This window comes from Mytilus galloprovincialis, chromosome 8 (assembly GCF_965363235.1).
Source record: "Mytilus galloprovincialis chromosome 8, xbMytGall1.hap1.1, whole genome shotgun sequence".
NCBI classification, from domain to species: Eukaryota; Metazoa; Mollusca; class Bivalvia; order Mytilida; family Mytilidae; genus Mytilus; species Mytilus galloprovincialis.
In genome coordinates this window covers 21,706,345-21,725,289 of record NC_134845.1, presented here as the reverse complement: position 1 = coordinate 21,725,289, position 18,945 = coordinate 21,706,345, and the positions used below count along the sequence as shown (strand labels likewise).

At 31.6% G+C, this 18,945-nt stretch overlaps 1 protein-coding gene across 1 annotated transcript; it reads left to right on the top strand.

The window, feature by feature from the left end:
- Positions 1–678: 678 nt before the first annotated feature.
- Positions 679–18,195, top strand: LOC143085321 (juxtamembrane domain-associated catenin-like). Its single transcript, XM_076261601.1, has 11 exons — positions 679–1,149; positions 1,692–1,809; positions 2,245–2,358; positions 2,975–3,099; positions 4,652–4,887; positions 8,167–8,224; positions 8,432–8,612; positions 10,007–10,160; positions 12,295–12,427; positions 13,661–13,754; positions 17,679–18,195. The coding sequence occupies exons 1-11, from the start codon at positions 806–808 to the stop codon at positions 17,775–17,777; spliced, it is 1,656 nt and encodes a 551-aa protein (XP_076117716.1). The 5' UTR covers positions 679–805; the 3' UTR covers positions 17,778–18,195.
- Positions 18,196–18,945: the final 750 nt, after the last annotated feature.

Here is an 18,945-nt window from a genome sequence, read left to right as displayed (position 1 = left end):
GTCGAGTGACCATTAACCTTAACTTCAAAATAAGTCGTTACTAGTTAACAAAATCATCCGAAATAAAAAAAGAAAAAAAAATACTCTTACTGTTTGACTAGCTGTTAAAGAATTCTTGGTTTTCATGATAACCAATGTCAACTTTTGTGTGAAAAGTTCATACACTGGCGTAAATAAATATTTACGTTTGGTATTTTTGTCGAATTTCTATGTCACTGGTTAAGCCCAACAGGCAGCTCTTTTGTGTCGACATTAACAATCAATAACTGTTTTGATTCTAGCGCCATTAGTGTGACTAGGGGGAAACGCGCCTCTGGCGTATAAAATCATACGCATTGTATCTTTGATGAGTTTTTATAATGTCAGTGTTTTATAAACTTTGAAGTCTTACTTTGTTGTTCAAATTTAGTGTTAAAATATTTTTATGTAATTAAAACAGGTTAAAGAAATCCCCTTCGAAGATATATGAATCATTTTAGTGTAAGTTAAAAAAAAATTGGAAAATATTCATTTAGATTATCAGTATATCGGTCTAAATGTATATGCACAATAAACTCTCTTCCATCCATAATATTATTGATGTTTTGAAACCCGTGTCAATTACCTGTATATGACCTTCAACTCTCAGGTATTTTAAAATTATCATTGCGTTCTAAATATGAAGTATGTCAACAATCTACGCCACATGTGTTATTGAGATGACCATTGCGAATTATTCATGCAATAATATACACACTAACATATACACAACATTTAAACATTCATTACAATAGGCATCCATAGTTGCATAAGGAAAAACGTGACAATGTTTCAGGAAAACAAAAACCTGATATTATGCTATATTTGTGTTGAAGAGATTGCCACAGAGTTTTGTAGAGACTGTAACCAGTATTTCTGTGATAAATGTAAACTTCATCATTTGAAAATATCGAGTTTACGAGATCACCAGTTTACATCTTATGACCAGAGAGAGGGACAAAAACGTTTGCATGTGGAACGCGGTAGAGGAGTTGTCAGGAAACGGTTTGATAATCAAGATTTATCACAGGAATGCAGATACCTGTGCATACATTGTGGACCGCCAATAGTTAACAAAAAACAGTGTTCATCATATTCAAATCATCTAGTGTTTGATATCATTGGTGAAGAGTAAGTATTTGATATTGTGTTCGGTACATGAACCTTTGATTTTGAATACGATACTAATGTTTCGTTTCTGTAATCCCATACAACATATACAATGTATTATCGTAAAATGTGCATTAAAAATTAAGTTTAAAAGCTCCCATTGTCCATTACCGTATTATATGACCCATTTGAAAACTAGACTATATTTGGGTTAAATACGATACTGCAAATAATTTTCCTTACTCTTTATTATCTAAATCTATGCATTAGCTCGACTAGTATTGTATGTTGTTACTTTGGCTTACATTGCTCGGATTTATACCTCTTCTATTCTATATCAGGAGTGCATTGCCCTCAGGGATCTTTCAACAGAATAGTTGGCTTTCAACACTGCCTGTTATTATATAAAAAAAATGCAACCTTTTGTGTATGTATTTTCACCAAAACTGACGTAAAAAGGAAGTAAGTATTGGCTCTGCATAACGAGTGCAAATATCTGATTTCTGTGTCCATACAATTGTTTATGAATAAATATTTTTATAATTTTTTGTCTTTACTTTCAGGAATAAGCATGACTTACCAAAGATTATCCAAATGTTACAAACCTGTTCGACGGATACCAAAGAGAATATTCTGTTTGTACTGAAAACTATTCTAGAAGGCAGCTCAAAATCCATGCAGGTATGATTGTAGATAGTATTGAGTACACACTACATGCATAAATTTCTGAATTTTAGTTATTGTTTCAGTAGTCTCATACAGTTTTCATTGAGAATTTGTATTTTCTACTCTAATTCACATCTAAAGCTGAATATTTGATTTTCAAAAATTTAACTAATATAAATACGGTTATCGGTAAGTATGTTTTTGATTTTGTCTTACGATTTTTGAGATAATAGATGAGTTCATCATACTTTTCAATACGACAGAGACAGTTTGATTTAAAATATGAATATATATCTGGTCTACATAAAAAATAATGATATAATATTTTCTTCAACCACATGTATTACAAAAAATATTTACATGTTAATCTACATGAGTACTACAAATAACATCAGCAGTTTAATAACTATAACAATATAACACATGTATAATCTACGAACTATTTTGTAGGATGCATTTTATGAGACAGACGGTGTCAAGGTTATACTTGAGATGTTTTTTGAAACACGTGACACTGCTGTGTTGGACTATATAACATCCGTGATGCTTGTTATTCCACCTGGAGTAAGTATATCACCCCATCGTGAGTACGTGTCCGTACCCACAATATTTTAAATGGAAAAGAAAATACTGCTGCTGTATGAGGATCGACTTTCAGACGGGTGTGTCTAGAAGATCAAGAACTGTTGACCTTCTTGAACATATAAATTTGTTGCTCAATTTTTCGTTTTCTGAAATCGATTTCAGTTTTTGTTAAGGGGAGGGGGCTGATGTTATGATATTTTTTCATGATGTTTTTTTTTTCTTTGATTACTTAGTATCACTGTTACATTGTATCTGCTGTAAACTTAAGAAATATCCAAGCTCTAATGAAAGGAGTAGATTGGTGGGAATAAGTAATATGCTGGCACCAATTATCTTTTAAAGATAACTGTATTTACTGGTCAATATTTATTTTCACTTTTTTCAAACACAAAGTGATATATGAGGTTCGCTATTGCTCCCTATGATTGCTATTTAAACATCTCAAGACCTTATCGCGCTAAACGTTTAAAGACAATCAATGTTTCATTTTCTCACAATATGATCATGTATGTATTGTTAGATACACCCCATTTCCGAATGTCTTATGTAGTCATTTCTACAAAAGATTAAAGTTATGATTGGTTTTTTTTTCCAGAAACTAGATGTGAAAACTATATCCGATGTGACAGGCTTGTTGATACGGACTGTTATAAACTTTGGCCTTAGAAATCCAGAGGATGCTCGGTTGCCACTTTTCCTTAATGGTATTGGAATAATAAGGTACTACTTATTATAAGAGAAAGAACGATTGCTTTTTAGGGTAGATTATTACGGTTTACAAATTTGTTAACACTATGTTCAACAACCAAATATCTTTTACCTCAGAGATAGCACGACGGGTGTCACAATCAAAGCAGCGAGAATCCGTATTCACCCTGAAATAGTGAAGTTTGTGTATTTTCTTGTTTAAGAACATACTCGTAAAACAATATTTGAATTCATGGTCCCTAAACATCTTGCTATTAAGGAAAAGTGCAATAACTGTCTCAATACGGAACCTTCTCTTTTATTAATAGTATCAATATAATGTTATTAAAAAATATATGCTTAACAAACTCTGTGTTTGAAATATATATGCGCATATTTACCTTTGCGAACATGTTTTGTTAAATATGACTGGTTTGACTATAGATGACACTTGTGATATGTTTGTAATTAAAAAAGTGATATGTTAAAATTTCTGTACTAAGGTCAATAGACTATGTCATTCGATTCATATGTCAAAACAATGAATATAATTTGGAAAGACCTACCTAACAACTATATGTGTCAAATAGTTGATTTTCCACACTGTCAACAGTACCAAAGAAGCAATATTTCCAATTGTAGTAGAGGTTCGGAAAATTGCATAAACCTTTTACTTGGAATATTACTGGGAATAACTTCAACTATTTAGTTTTATTCACATAATAATGATGCAATTTTTTGTTAAACCATAATAACCAACGCATTTGACAGTATATAATACATTTTTCAACACTTGAAAAATAGTTGAAACATATTTTAAAGTTGCAATTAAGGTGGTATGGGAGTCTAAAATAAAAATGATAGAATTTGTTCATACTTAGCCAAAACATAGTATCTATTGATATATGTTGAAAAATATAATAAAAATGATAGGTCACCGCGCATTTTTTCAAGCTACAGGACGTGACAAAATGACACATTTTGAATGGTTTATACAGGAAAAAACACCATTTTGGGATTAAAAACTAAACAAAATGATAGAATTGTTAAATACTTAAGCAAGAGATAGCTTTCAAACAATGCTTTGAGAATATCAAAAGAAAAGAAAGGGTCACCGTATGTTTTTTCCGGCTAAAATTCAAAATAGGAAAATTCCATGTAGAATCCTTCAGAAAATGCACTATTTTAGAGTTACCTCCCCTTAAAATGTCAATTTTTTTTTTATAAACAACAAAAAATAATCAATATTTGCAAAAGTATAAAATATTTATAAGTTGTATTCTTATAAATTGGTTCTTTTCAATGAAAATTCACATTTAATATCTGCATTCCTGCATCAAATTTTGCTAACCTGATAGAAAATCTGGACCTTTGTTTCCCGTTTTTTTACAATCCAAGATGGAGGAAGACACCCATACCACCTTAAGAACAGATTCCATCTGTTCAAACCAATTTACCAGGTTTAATGCTTAATATCGAATAAATTTATTACCATTTGTTGGTGTTATATTGTGAAATATACCTATAACTCTACCATCATTGATTTAGTAGAAAATAAAATATTTCAAATCACATTTTATTTTAGAAATTTCAGCGATTTAGCATTCAGAGATTTCCAAGATGGAAATGATCATATGATTATACAACTTAGAGAACACAAACATTTAGTCTCTTGTTTAATTGAAACAGTCAGATTGTGCGTTACAAAGTTTGACGAAGTAGAGAGCCAATGTGTAGAAAACTGCATGTGTACCTTAGAAAATTTATCCCATGATGTCATTGACGAAAGACATGAGGAAGAACATAGTCATAAAATTTCAGGTATTACAATATGTAACTGATATTTACATTACCGGCTATTGATGTATACGATTACAAATTCCATTATATAGCAATGTCATTAGGAAACACACACACCAATCTCCTGTAAACGATAGCCATTATAGTTATGTTAACAGCAATAGAAAACTAAGATCCTATGTTTTAAAACGTGCTAATGGTCGGGTGTGATTTAATGTGTTTTCATATTCAATCGAAGATACATTGTTAATCGTAAACTGTATATTTTTGGTGATCTGTTGTGTGTATATTTTGCTTTTTTCTCGTTGTCATATATGTATTGTTTCATTGCCCCCTCCCTTTGTTGTTTTCTCTACCCCTCACATTTAAGACTGTATAGAAATCAAAGTCTCCCTATACATCAAAGAGTGTTTGGTTATAAAACGTAAAATAACACAAATACGGAACTCAGAGGACAATTTTAAAGGGAAAGTCCCTAAGAACTGGTAAAATAAAAATCTCAAACACACCAAAAAAAAGGGTAACAGCTGTCATATTCCTGACTTGGAACAGACATTTTCTTATGTAGAAATTGTTGGATTTTATCAAGTTTGATAATTAGCTAAACCTCTCACTTGTATGATAGTCGCATATTAAAAAAAATCCTTTATATTGACAACGATTTGTGAGCAAAACAAACGGATATAACAAGTAAAAATGTTAAAAACAAATATTACTGCTACAATAAATAATATAGCAGTCTAAACAAGCTTCATAATATAATTTACTATTTGAAGTATCGGGTATTTGTAATTGGCAATGTAATACATTTTGTTGTCGATAACGATAGATAATCCCATTTGAAACATGTGGCATTAGGTATAACCTATGTATTAGTTATGTTGATTCATTGCACGTCGTATCTTAAATATCATGTTGTTTTGTTTCGGGAACATCACAACCATACTGACTCAATGTTTCATAATCTATTATAGGTCACGTATGTTCACGGGTGTCATTCAGTTTAACGCGAGAAATGATCGTGAAAGAATATCTAAAGGCGGTCATGTATTGAGAGACGATCGTGAAAGCTCTGGTAACAGACGGATCGTAAAAGACATTTCATGTAAATTCTAGTTCAGAATCTTAGAAAAAATCGCTTAATTTTCAAAACGCAGAACAAATCCGAACAACACAAAAGGCGCAATGCATGTCTATCAAATTAATTACAAATAACACGCTTTATGTACCTATAATGGTCATAATTCAGTTTATTATGATATATTTGAAATTTAGTCTTTGGTGTATCTGATTGTACAGTAAAATTAAAGTATGTTCTTTCCTTAAAAGCATTAATTTGTATATGAAAACCTTGAATTTGTTAAATTTCCATCAAATTTGATAGTGAAATATCAGACAACGTATTATTTTGATCATGAAATATAATGCGTGACCAGACTTAATACTAGTAATCAGAATCTGTATTTCTTTTACCTTTTGATAAACCTGCAACTGGTTGAAGCCTGTAACTATTTTGATAAGGATGAACATTAAAACTATTATTTTTTTCTATTCAACACATTACCTCGAAAGTAAAAAAAACAAAAGCAACTAAAAACGTGTCTAAATAAGTGTGAAAGATTCAGCTCTGAGAATTGGTCAAGTGCAATTCAGGCAGACCGACACTATTTAGCCAATATTACGGATATGCAACGTTTAACCCAAAATGATATCCATCAAACAAAAAATTACAGCAAAGCAGCATCTTTCATGAGTAATTTGAGATTGAACGATAACCAACATTGTGTGCAACAGTACTTTCTAAGTTCTTTGTATACAACGCAGATGTGGATTGATTTAACTATATACTACAAACTATAGAATACCAGAGTGCAAATTCTGTAATGTCTCGTCTGCTTTACTTATGATAGTATATTTGTTGAACGTCTATAATATCACGGGTTTTACTAGAAGTGTCAAATGCGCTTAAGATTGTCAATGGTTCATAAAAAGAGTTCAAAGTCAGAATACCATGCCATACAGATCTCTACAAATATGCTGTACACCAAATAAATGTGTTCCGATTCTTATAGTGTCTTAGAAACTGACAAATGTTAAAGTTAAGCTTGGCCAATTAATTCGGAACATAGGCATCTTACTATCATGCAATATATCAAATACAATTGAAGTCATCATGGTCATCTATGAAACATTCAGACAGATATGTACACCATATACGAAATACCTTGGCGCTATAGCATACAAGTATATATCCGAAATGCTAAACAGCATAAAACGAACATAATGCATGATAATGAGTTAGATGTTATTTGAAACCTTGCAGAAGTCGAAAATGTACACCTTACAATCATAACAACAGACAGTTATCCTAAAGCTTAACGAATCCGCGATACGGACTTGACCACAAAATGAATCTTCATCCATAAAATGAAACAAATTCGGGATCAGGTGAATCCTTTCTGACGGACATGTAGTTTACAGGATCCAATATACAAAATGTGGGTATCCCCTTACTCGTGATAAGTGAGTACTTCACATGACAATAAAAAGCTTCATCCTACAATCATCCAACTATTTTACATTTCATTTTCTGAAAATAATAATACTTTGAAATGCTTAAACCTATTGAGGATGTTGACCTATCTAGCTTTTCTCAATACCAATAATAAATATTAATTATGATATAATTGAAAAATAATTTGAACATCTTCGAAGTATCAGATTTTTCACGATCCTTTTCACGATCTTCAAAAATGTGGTACGTGATCTTTCACGATCCGAACAATAAATTTTTGTGTAAATAATTCTTTATTTGCCAAGTTTCAGATTATGTTTATTCAAAATAACTATGAGAACCATTTGAATAATTCACATAGAATGCCCTTATTCGGATAAAAGTAGTTTTTCTAGTCGAATTATGAAAAAATCATGTTTGAAATGTCGAGAAGCAATCTGCCTTTTGTTGTTATGTACTTTTAAAAAAACTGGACATTCTCACATACTGATCATAATGTTGAACCATTTTGACAGACAGTTTTACTTTGTCGATAATTTGTCTGTGTAATTAATTAAATTAGAATATTTATTGACCTTTCATATGTCTTCTCGATTAATTGTCTTTCACGATCCGTTATTAGAACTTTCACGATCGTCTCTCAATACTTGACCGCCGTTAGATATTCTTTCACGATAATTTCTCTCGTTAAACCGAATGACACCCGTGATGTTTGATTTGATTTAATGTTTATTCAATGTTTGCAGTGGTTAAAATATTTTATATTATCTCTTATACTATTGTAGGATTGACTGCAATCTTCTCGAAGATATATAAAGGTAGACAGAAAAAGACAAAAGAAAAGTAAGTGAATTTGACTTCAGTTATCATGAAAAAAATAAAGTGTTTACAGGTACTAAACAACAATTGACGAATTTTGATATTTTTCAATCAAAATAAGGTTGTTAAACAATACCTAATATTAGTGCGAATTAGCGTCTATTTTGAAGTACATCCAAATTAATAAAAAAAAAAAGACTATTTACCAACTAATTACTTCGACCTTTGTAGAAAAGATGGTCATGGTTTACCAACAGACGATTCAGAGCGTCCAGTTCATGAATATGAAGTACTGTGGAAGGATGCCTCTATTGGACTGTTCTGTAAAATCATCACTAATGAAAAAACACAACCAATAACGTTGAGGACAACAATGGGAGTATTAATAAACCTCCTACCGTTTAACTGGCATGTAAGTATTCTTTATTTTTACTAATGTCAAATTCGATTTCATTTCTTTATATTTTGTATGTTCATACCTTAGCAACATATTCTTCAGATGTAATAACAGGTTATGTTGATAACAACATATTCTATTCCTGCACGTAACTTTTAAGTGTAATTTTCATTTACTTGCACTGTGTAATAACACTTATGGTGGAAGTTAAGTCCTTGAGGGTATCATCATGAACTTAGTGCCTCGGTACTGACGTGAATTTTAACAATCGTCTCTTTAATTATGTGTAGATAGATTTATAATTTATTGAGAAATACTGCTTCAAACTCCCTAAGCAAACTTGACCAAAAAGATGAATTCTTTAATGTTTCGGTCATATAGCTTTTTACGTGTTAGGTCTCATACGTCATTTGCTGTCAAATGTTTGATAGTTACTGATCAGGTTAAGAAATTGAGGCGCATTGAAATTTAAAATGGGCTTATGCTTTCCCTCTTTTCTGTTAGCTGACTGGCTGTGTGTGTATTTTTCTGTAGTTCCAAACAGTTGGCTAGTAGAGACCCATGGATAATACCATGTTGAATTCCTTTTAAAAAAAACTACCCGTATTCAGTATAAAAGGGAACCTTTATACCCTCTTCCATGATTTTAAAGAATTGTTTTATACTTTTTAAGGATACATGTGTTAAATGTTGGGTTGACTCTTGGCTATTAAATGAGACATTCAAAATAGCTGTGTTTACCTTATTGATGTGTTTGTTATATAGAACTATTTCGAACACTGAGGTTTATTATACAACAGGCATAGATGGCCTAAGTCAGATAAAGCAGAATTTGCATTATTTTTTAAATGCTTGTTTCCAACGCACTTCAATATCGTATTTGAAATGGCATTTTGACTGGTTTTGATTCGAGCACCACTGATGAGACATATGCGAACGCACGTCTGGCGTACTAAATGATTAGCTTGGTATCTTTGCTGAGATTTTATATTAGACAAATGTGTTACTGTCTTAAACATCTTAAACATTGACATAGTTTTCAGGTTCAGTGTTGAGCGTCTGACGCCTATAACTCACGCTATGTCAATTGTTTACTATCGTAGTCTAAGGCTTTATATTCAGTGTGTATTCCGGTTGATATATCTGGCTATGAGATGTTTTGGTCAGCTATGCAGAATGGATATCATTCTGGACAACGCAAATGCAAACATCACCGATGATTATACTCGGAACAATATTATTCTGGAGGTTTAGGCTAAAGTTCTTCATGAATCAAACTTAATTTGTAGTCTGGATTAAATTAATCAAGTATATATATATATAGATAGATATTTTTACTTAACACTAAAAGACATACTGATGTAGATACATTGAATAATCATAAACTTTTCCTATTTACCTAATTTTAGGGAGCTGTGAATATTAGTACAAAATTGAGAAATCAAATGGTTCTACCAGTTCTTATTGATTGCCTGTCTGACCTAAGGGATCATGTGTTGGTGACAAAAACATGCCATCTTATACTATGTCTTATTTTTGATGAAAAGAACAAGTATTTGTTTGGTATGTTAAAAAGTACACCTTAATTATGAATCAAAATTATTACTAGTTACTTTAAATCGTTAGGGAGGCTTTGCTTTTAAATGAAGTATTAGTTTCAAAATATTTTCACAATGTAAACATTTCATGAATCTATTAAGAAGATACAAGTCAAGATAAATTACAATTATCCGGGGGATCGCATCTCCTCGATAATCAACGAACGGAGATGTGACTAGGACTGCGTCGCCTAAAGTACATTACAGCTGCACACTGACCTATTCATATAGATTAATACATTCTTTGTGGTGATCGTAGAACGTACAAAGGGTCGATTTCAATATTTTTTATCATTACACTGTTAGAAAAGTGTTTTTTGTCAGGAGCACGCACTATTGAATGAAGTCTGTAACAGTCTGAGCACAGTCGAATGGTATTGATCAAGAATTATATACACCGTACTATAGGTCAGAGGGTATGTTTCAGCTGAGAAAAAGGAAGTTGGCGGTAGGAAGATTGTTGCAAAATGTTTGAAGTCGCCTATATGTATATAAAAATATTGAAATGTAAGGCAAACTTGCTAGTTGTAAAAGTACCCATATTCACAAGTTCAACAAGATATACCAGATGCAAGCATTCTCTAAAATAATAGTAGCTATACCATCAATATTTCTGAAAGGGATTTTCAGAATTTTGCAGGATATTTTTTTTTTTTCTTTAAGTCCATTTCAAATAAGTATGTATGTAATTATTTTTGCAGTATTTTATCTGAATTAAAATAATGAATCATAATAAGTACAATGTATCTCTGAAAACGTATCAGTCAGAAACCCGGTTGAAATAGAACAAAAGAATCGAAGCTCTTTGTTAGAGAAGGCGATAAATGTATACTGTAATGTTTACTATAGTAACAAAAAAATAAAAGTTAATAGAAACAAACAAAATTACAATTTTCTTCTCAATTACGAAGTGTTTTATTTCAAAAACACCATTTGCATAAGTTTTCCATTTATCTAGTACATAGTTAAGTAGAACAATTAAATATCAAGTCGAAGACATGGGTATCTTTCAAGTTGGATGAAAAAAATGCATAACCTCCGATTTAAAAAAACAATTTACCACGGACGGAAAACATATCAATCTATCAGTTCAGTAATTTTCGTGTCTGTCCTTCCATTATGTGACTCAAGAAAAAATTCCAAAAAATGAGTAACAATAGTATCGAAAGAGGAAAATCGAGTGCACCTTTTTATGTTAGGGCGTGTTTGAGTTGAATATTTTGTCTTGATATCGTACAAATCAAGAATATTTCATACATCGTCTCGCTTCAGATTCTATTATTTTTATATATCAAAGCTACAGGTTGACTTTATAACATAAAAAAATCACAGTACTATATGGGTCAAGTGAAATACCTATCTAATGAATCACAAAAACAGAGTAGGTGGGTTCGAATAGCTATTTTTTTTACTCTAAGGACTTGACAGTCTTTCAAGTTGGATGATGAAAATGCATATCTTCGAAAAATTATATTTTTTTTGTGTGTGATAACTAGGGTTTATAGTCTTCAACCAATAAAAAAATCTAGTCTGCCTTTCCACGAAATATTTAATTAGAATTTTTTTAAATGTTTATTAATTTTCGAAAATTCCACCTGACAAGCGATCAGACAATAGTTTTAAATTGAATCAATGCAGACAAGATCATTAACTGATGCTCATTAGCTAGTTGATACATTTGTCTTTTAAAATACAACTGACATATAAGGATCGTAACGGTGCAATGTGGATAAATTTATCGGTTTCAAAGAGTAAAATTGGTAGCGCGTCATCCCTACAATGGCTTCCATTTCTACGATTGTGAAAATTAACTGGCGTAATGGGGAGATAATTTTGACGAAGTAGACTCCTGACTGGTATGGTGTTATTGGTGTAGATTTGTATAACAAAGTGTGCCTTATAATATCAATTTGTCCTTTGATGTTGTATTAAACAAATATACGTGTATATGTATATATATATGATTTAGTGTATTACAATCAGTTCGATGTACCCAAAAAAAAGATTTACATAATGTTTAAAGAAAAATCAATATACAATATAGATAACAACAATTGTGATACTTAACAATAAAATTGAAGTGACGTTTTATTTATTAGGAGTATGCGCTATGAAACATTTGCTTTGTATGTTGTCGATGAAGACAAACAGTGATACATTCTCAGAAGATATCGTTTTACCTGTACTTTCAATTTTAACAGAGATCGTTAGGGATCACGAGGACTTAGCATGGTAATTATATGTAAACCGGTTAGCAAATTTTTGTTCTTCCCTCAGCTGAATTCTAACAGTTGCTTCTGTGATAAATTGGCACCATCGCCTGCCTCTTTTCTATCGCCCATGACCATTCAACCTCCTGGGCAACATAACAAAACATAGATGATTAAGGGTTGCAACACAATACAAATGTATAGTGGTCAATATTAAAGTTGTGTACCTTTCAGATCACCTCTGTATCAAACGATGATACTGTTAATTAACATGTCACAACATCTCATTCGTATTTTTTTTTATACACATCTAAAAATGTGACAACTTTATGACAGAGTGCTCCATATCAGTTAACACATGTTTATAAAGGTCCAACATCATAATGTATTGATAAATCATCTCGAACTGTACTAACAATGTTAGATCTTCAAATTAAGGATAGAATCTTTTTGTTCTTCCCTTAACGGGATTCAAACCCTTGCTTCTGTGATATCGTGGCAACACCAGTACTACCTGCATCAAGTCCAGCGCATTCGACCACTTAGGCTACATACAAAATATAGCTTTCGTGTATGTCGTAAAGGATGGCAATGTTAATTACCATGCCGCCGTATCTAATTCATAATTTTGCTATAACGTCTAAACATTTGACAGACTACTCCATCGGAAAATACGTTGTTATACAGGGCTAATCCCATAATATATTTTATATATTCAAAAGTTAAATATATATATATATAAAAACAAAGAATTATAGTCATAAAGAAGCATATTTTTAGATTTAGTAATACAACTATTCAATTTGTCCTTATAGCAAATTCTTTCATAATTTTCAAACAGAATATTTCAAGTGAAACAACAAGAAAAGAAACAACAGCAAACTTAACAGGCATTGAATCACCAGAAAATGGCAATGCTACTAAATATTAATACCATTCTAACGTTTAGTGCAACTAGTCGTATTATTGATAAAAAAATATATATATATATACGCAAAAGTGAAGTTATATCATACAGAAAAGCACACATTGTCGCTTTTTGTCATCATATGCTGTACTAAGTGAGTTATCAAAGGATTAAAATATTCACTTACACCAAAAATTTACAAATTTAAGGTTTCTTTTCCGACTTTAATCAGAAATCATAATTTTCATGATAATGAATCGGGGAAATCTTTTATCTTATATTTTTGAAACTCGTGATCATGGATCATTGAATTTCGTAAAACCTTTTATTGCCTATGTTCATTTACAGGAATTTGGTAAAGGAAAACGGTATTGAGAAAATTAAATTCATCAAATTCACCCCGGAGATATATTCTGTGGAAATTAAGGAAAAAACGTCTGAGGTATGTGGAACTGTTTTCTGCTTTTGTTGTACTCTTGTTATTTCCAATGCATGTTTAAAAGGGGAAAACATTTTATTATTCACATTTGAAAACAAGAAAATCAATTACATTGAAATAGACATTATTTTTTTTTTTTTTTTTAAGAAATTAAATTATACTTGATCCAATTACCAAGTCATCTGTTTGTGAGGTAGAGACACACGCAGTGTTAAACATCAAACGATTAAGATACTTGTCTATTGATTAAGACACAGTATTTTACCTCTAGATGTCCTTCCGTTATTTGTACATGTATCATTAAATTGCTTCATCTTTTCAAATAAACCCCGAATCACTTTAAAGTTCATATATTTTTACAATCGATGTATATTTTTAACAAATAATTACGTTATAAGCTGCTTTTGGTACAGTAGCATCAAATTCTGTAAAAAGAATATATCGTTTCAGTATGCAAGGTAGAAAAGTTCTAATTAAAAAGCAATACTATCTTAATTTGAAATAAACAGTGTTTGTTTCCAGATATTTGCATTTCAAGTCATTGATCTAAAGTATTGTCAATATTCTATTGCACGCTACTCATTCATTACACATAGTTAGTCTTAAATTGAAATAGAAAGGATAAAGGAGACTTAATTTGACTGTTAGAAACTCCTTGAATTTTATAAATATATCATTCTACAAGTAAAATAGTTGCGGTATATCTGCGTAAACCTTTCGAAAGTTGTTGACATTACTTATAACTTATACCTTTGTTATGAATACCAATGAAGAGAAATATAGAGCAAACATACAGAAAAAAGCAACACAACATCTCAATATTGACGTTCTGTCACAGGTCATCATTGAGGTTATTATACGACATGCAACAATTGTCACGTTTCATAAAGGCCATAATATCAAACAAGTTGTAAATCAGAAATAATGTTATGCCTTTCTTCTCTCTTATATAGACTCCATTACTTCTCTACAACTTTTATGTAGCAAGATGATAAAAGTGTAGACAAAGAAAGTTAAGAACAATGCCCATACATGATCTATATTGCAAGTGAAAAATATCCATATGATCTATTTTAAAGTGAAAAATATCCATATAATCTATATTTAAGTGAACAATATCCATATGATCTATACTTAATTGAAAAATATCCATATTTAAGTGAAAAAAGTAAAATAAGAAAAATCTTACGAATTTGATGTAGTTTGATTCCGAATCGGTACTTTTCCCGGGAAATGAAAGATGCTAGTACGTAGTTACAACTTATAACTCATTCCCGTGTTTATGAAATCAAAATCATGAAGACCCTTAAACTAAAGTTTACTTTTTATATAAAATATATAATGATAAATCCAACAAATGGTATTAATTATACATATTTCACGCACAACAAAATTTATATGAAATTACAACAATTAACAGTCAAACTACTAGTATCACAAAGAACTAACAAGATAGTCATATGAAGATAATTGACATTTAGAATGGACGGATGACTGAATAAACGTCTAGCAGCAAATTAAATGCATATTCAAGGAGAGAACATAGATAAGTTGTAGTATTATTGCCAATGAGACCATTCCCTTCCAGAGACCAAATGACAATGGAATTAAACATTAGAGCTCAACGTATGGCCCTCAACAATAAGGAAACCCCATACCACATAGTCAGACACAAGTAGCCCAAAAATTACAGATGTAAAACAATTCAACGAGAAAACTAACGGTCTAATTTATACACAATAAAATAAATAATCAAAAATACAATAAACACCAACAAACGACAACTACTGAATTACAGTACAGCTGATACAAAACCCTCTCCTAACGTAGTACAGTACAGTAAGATTACACAACATAAGAACAAACTAAACAAAATGGTTGAAAAGTGATTAACTCATCAGATTGATACAAAGGCAACAGTAGTATACCGCTGTTGAATAGCCATAAATTGATTACGAGAAAGAAAATCCGGCTTACAAACAAAATTCTAAACGTATCAAATATAACAGGAAAACAAAGGAACAACAAGAACACTGATCATGAAGTGTAACAAACCAAACACCAACAAACATGGAAACGAACAATTTGATAACAACTACCATTATCCTGACTAGGTACAGGACATTTCAAAAAATAAATGCTGAGTTGAACTTGTTAGCTCACCTGGCCCGAAGGGCCAAGTGAGCTTTTCTCATCACTTGGCGTCCGGCGTCCGTCGTCGTCCGTCGTCGTTAACTTTTACAAAAATCTTCTCCTCTAAAACTGCTGGACCAAATTTAACCAAACGTAGCCAAAATCATTATTAGGGTATCTAGTTTAAAAATTGTGTCCGATGACCCGGCCAACCAACCAAGATGGCCGCCATGGCTAAAAATAGAACATAGGGGTAAAATGCAGTTTTTGGCTTATAACTCAAAAGCATTTAGAGCAAATCTGACGGGGTAAAATTGTTAATCAGGTCAAGATCTATCTGCTGTAAAATTTTGAGATGAATCGGACAACGCGTTGATAGGTTGCTGCCCCTGAATTGGTAATTTTAAGGAAAGTTTACTGTTTTTGGTTATTATCTTGAATATTATCATAGATAGAGATAAACTGTAAACAGCAAAAATGTTCAGTAAAGTAAGATCTACAAATAAGTCACAGGACCAAAATGGTATGTTGACCCCTTTATGAGTTATTGCCCTTTATAGTCAATTTTTAACCATTTTTCGTAAATCTTAGTCATCTTTTACAAAAATCTTCTCCTCTGAAACTACTGGGCCAAATTAAACCAAACTTGGCCACAATCATCATTGGGGTATCTAGTTTAAAATTGTGTCCGGTGACCCGGCCAACCAACCAAGATGGCCGCCATAGGGGTGAAATGTAGATTTTGGCTTATAACTCTGAAAAGAGTAAGATGTACAAACACATCACCATCACCAAAACACAATTTTGTCATGAATCCATCTGCTTCCTTTGGTCAATATTCACATAGACCAAGGTGAGCGACACAGGCTCTTTAGAGCCTCTAGTTTTTATAGTTAGCCTCCCGCTTGTATGGCAATGTTAAAAAATCTCGCTAAAGATGGCAACACTGTGTGACAGAAATACTGCACAAATACACGCAAGAAAACTCATCACAGAGAAATGCACAAACAAATCATATAATATTCGACACAACATGCACGCCGTAGAACAACAACGAACATCTTCCATCAACGACAGATAACACGGGACATCACAAACAGAAACAATAAGTAATCTCAAACTTCATACAACTATTTTCACAATACCAATCCAAACAATTATCATGACAATGACAGTATTGAAAGGCTATTCTATAATTATTTGGACTACAATAGATAAGACATAACACATTATCCAACCGAAACCACAACCGAAACATAAAAACAATAAATACACAAATTCAAAACTAGCTTGATAATTATCTAACGAAAACACAAACTGGACACGAAACGGATTACTAACGTTCTAGTTCACAAGCTAGCAGTCCACAGGCTATCATGTCACCAAACCTGGACACATTTCGTTCTCTGGGTCCAACATTCTTATGCTTTTCTTCCTTAGTGTCCCGTGTTAGCAGTGAAGCAGACAATACTTATTTCTAGGTTTTTGGTGTGATCTTGAATCGAACCCATGACCTTGAGGTCACCGATGCATTTAAAATTCAGAAATTGTTTAATAGGATCTTATATAAAAATGAAGTTATTAACTTGATAGCATTTCTGACTCATATTACGAAGAAGCTAGAAGAAAACCTTAACTTGAATAAAGTTTGCATTTTAAAAATTAATTTATTTTCTATTGTGCACTTTTTGTTTGAAATGCAAATGTGAATAAGCAGAATGTTCATTTTACCAGAAAATTTTGCTTTCTCCGATGTAGGAATGATATTTGACCTTTTTGACCGTCTATTTTCAGCTCCTGTCAGTTTTATGGAACAATAAGCACAAACATGTTTATCTACACGACTCTAGCACATTAACAAAAGAGGAAGTAAAGGCTGATTATGTGTTGTAAGATCCTGTTGACATTTACATCACGGCCTCTCAATAGGAGGATTTAAATAAATGTATATTGGTATTGTCATTTGCATTGTTATACCATTTTCTATTTGTGTTTTATATTTTCTTTGCATTATCAATAATTATAAAGTTGTTTTGCTGCATGCATGCATCATGTTTTGTTATATCTAGATATCATTAATTCAACAATAATCAAATTAGAATGTTGCATGTATATCCGTAAGATAAAATAACTTAAGTTTCTAATTATACGCTAAATTTAGTATAAAAATAAAGTTTACATCCCTTGATAAAGAAATTTAAAAAAAACCTACTTCTTGTTGCAACTTCCTTGTCTATAGTTATAAATGCTTGTGTCAAAAATTATAATACTCACTGTTCAGTATTTGTGTAATAGATTGCGGATTTTTGTTTTTCTTGTTATCTTGTTTCTTTTCACATTTTTTTTTTATGAATTATGATATCTTTGCATCAACACACCAGCACACAAATCCTAAATGTGTCTTATTGTCTTTCCTTTCCTAATCATTGTTTTATATTGTCTTTTTTGGTATCGCTTTATCACATGTGCGCGGTGTTTTACTCTTCATAAAGATTTACTCATTTCAACGTTTTGCAATTCGAGAAACGTGACAAGACTGTAGGATAAACATTTTATATAAATAAAAACGTTTCTCCTAAAATCAAAATAAAGCTGACCACTTTCAAGAAGTAATGGGTAAACACTTGGATGATTGTAGTTGTAACTGTTTTGTATAATCGTTGATCAGGATGCTAAAACAAAATTCATGTTTGTGGTATATTTCATATTTCAATATGTTTTTGTTTCTTAAAGTGGTAAAGAGACGTTCTATACTTACATGTTCCAAGAAATGTTATAAACAGAAATTCTTGTATTTGAAGTAAACCATGAAAGAAATATCTCTCACCGATTCTTATTATTCTACTTTTTAAACTTTGTTATAATACTTATTTTAAGCTGTTATTACTATAGTCTCTCAGTTTGAAGGTATTGAGATAAAAGTCTCATAACTTATGATGTTCACAATACATACTTTAATTGCCACAAGGACGTAGAAGTCAATGCCCCAATACTTACTTACTTACTTACTTACTTACTGCCCGGTATGCCATCGACATGTAGGGCAGCAACAAAGGTTCTC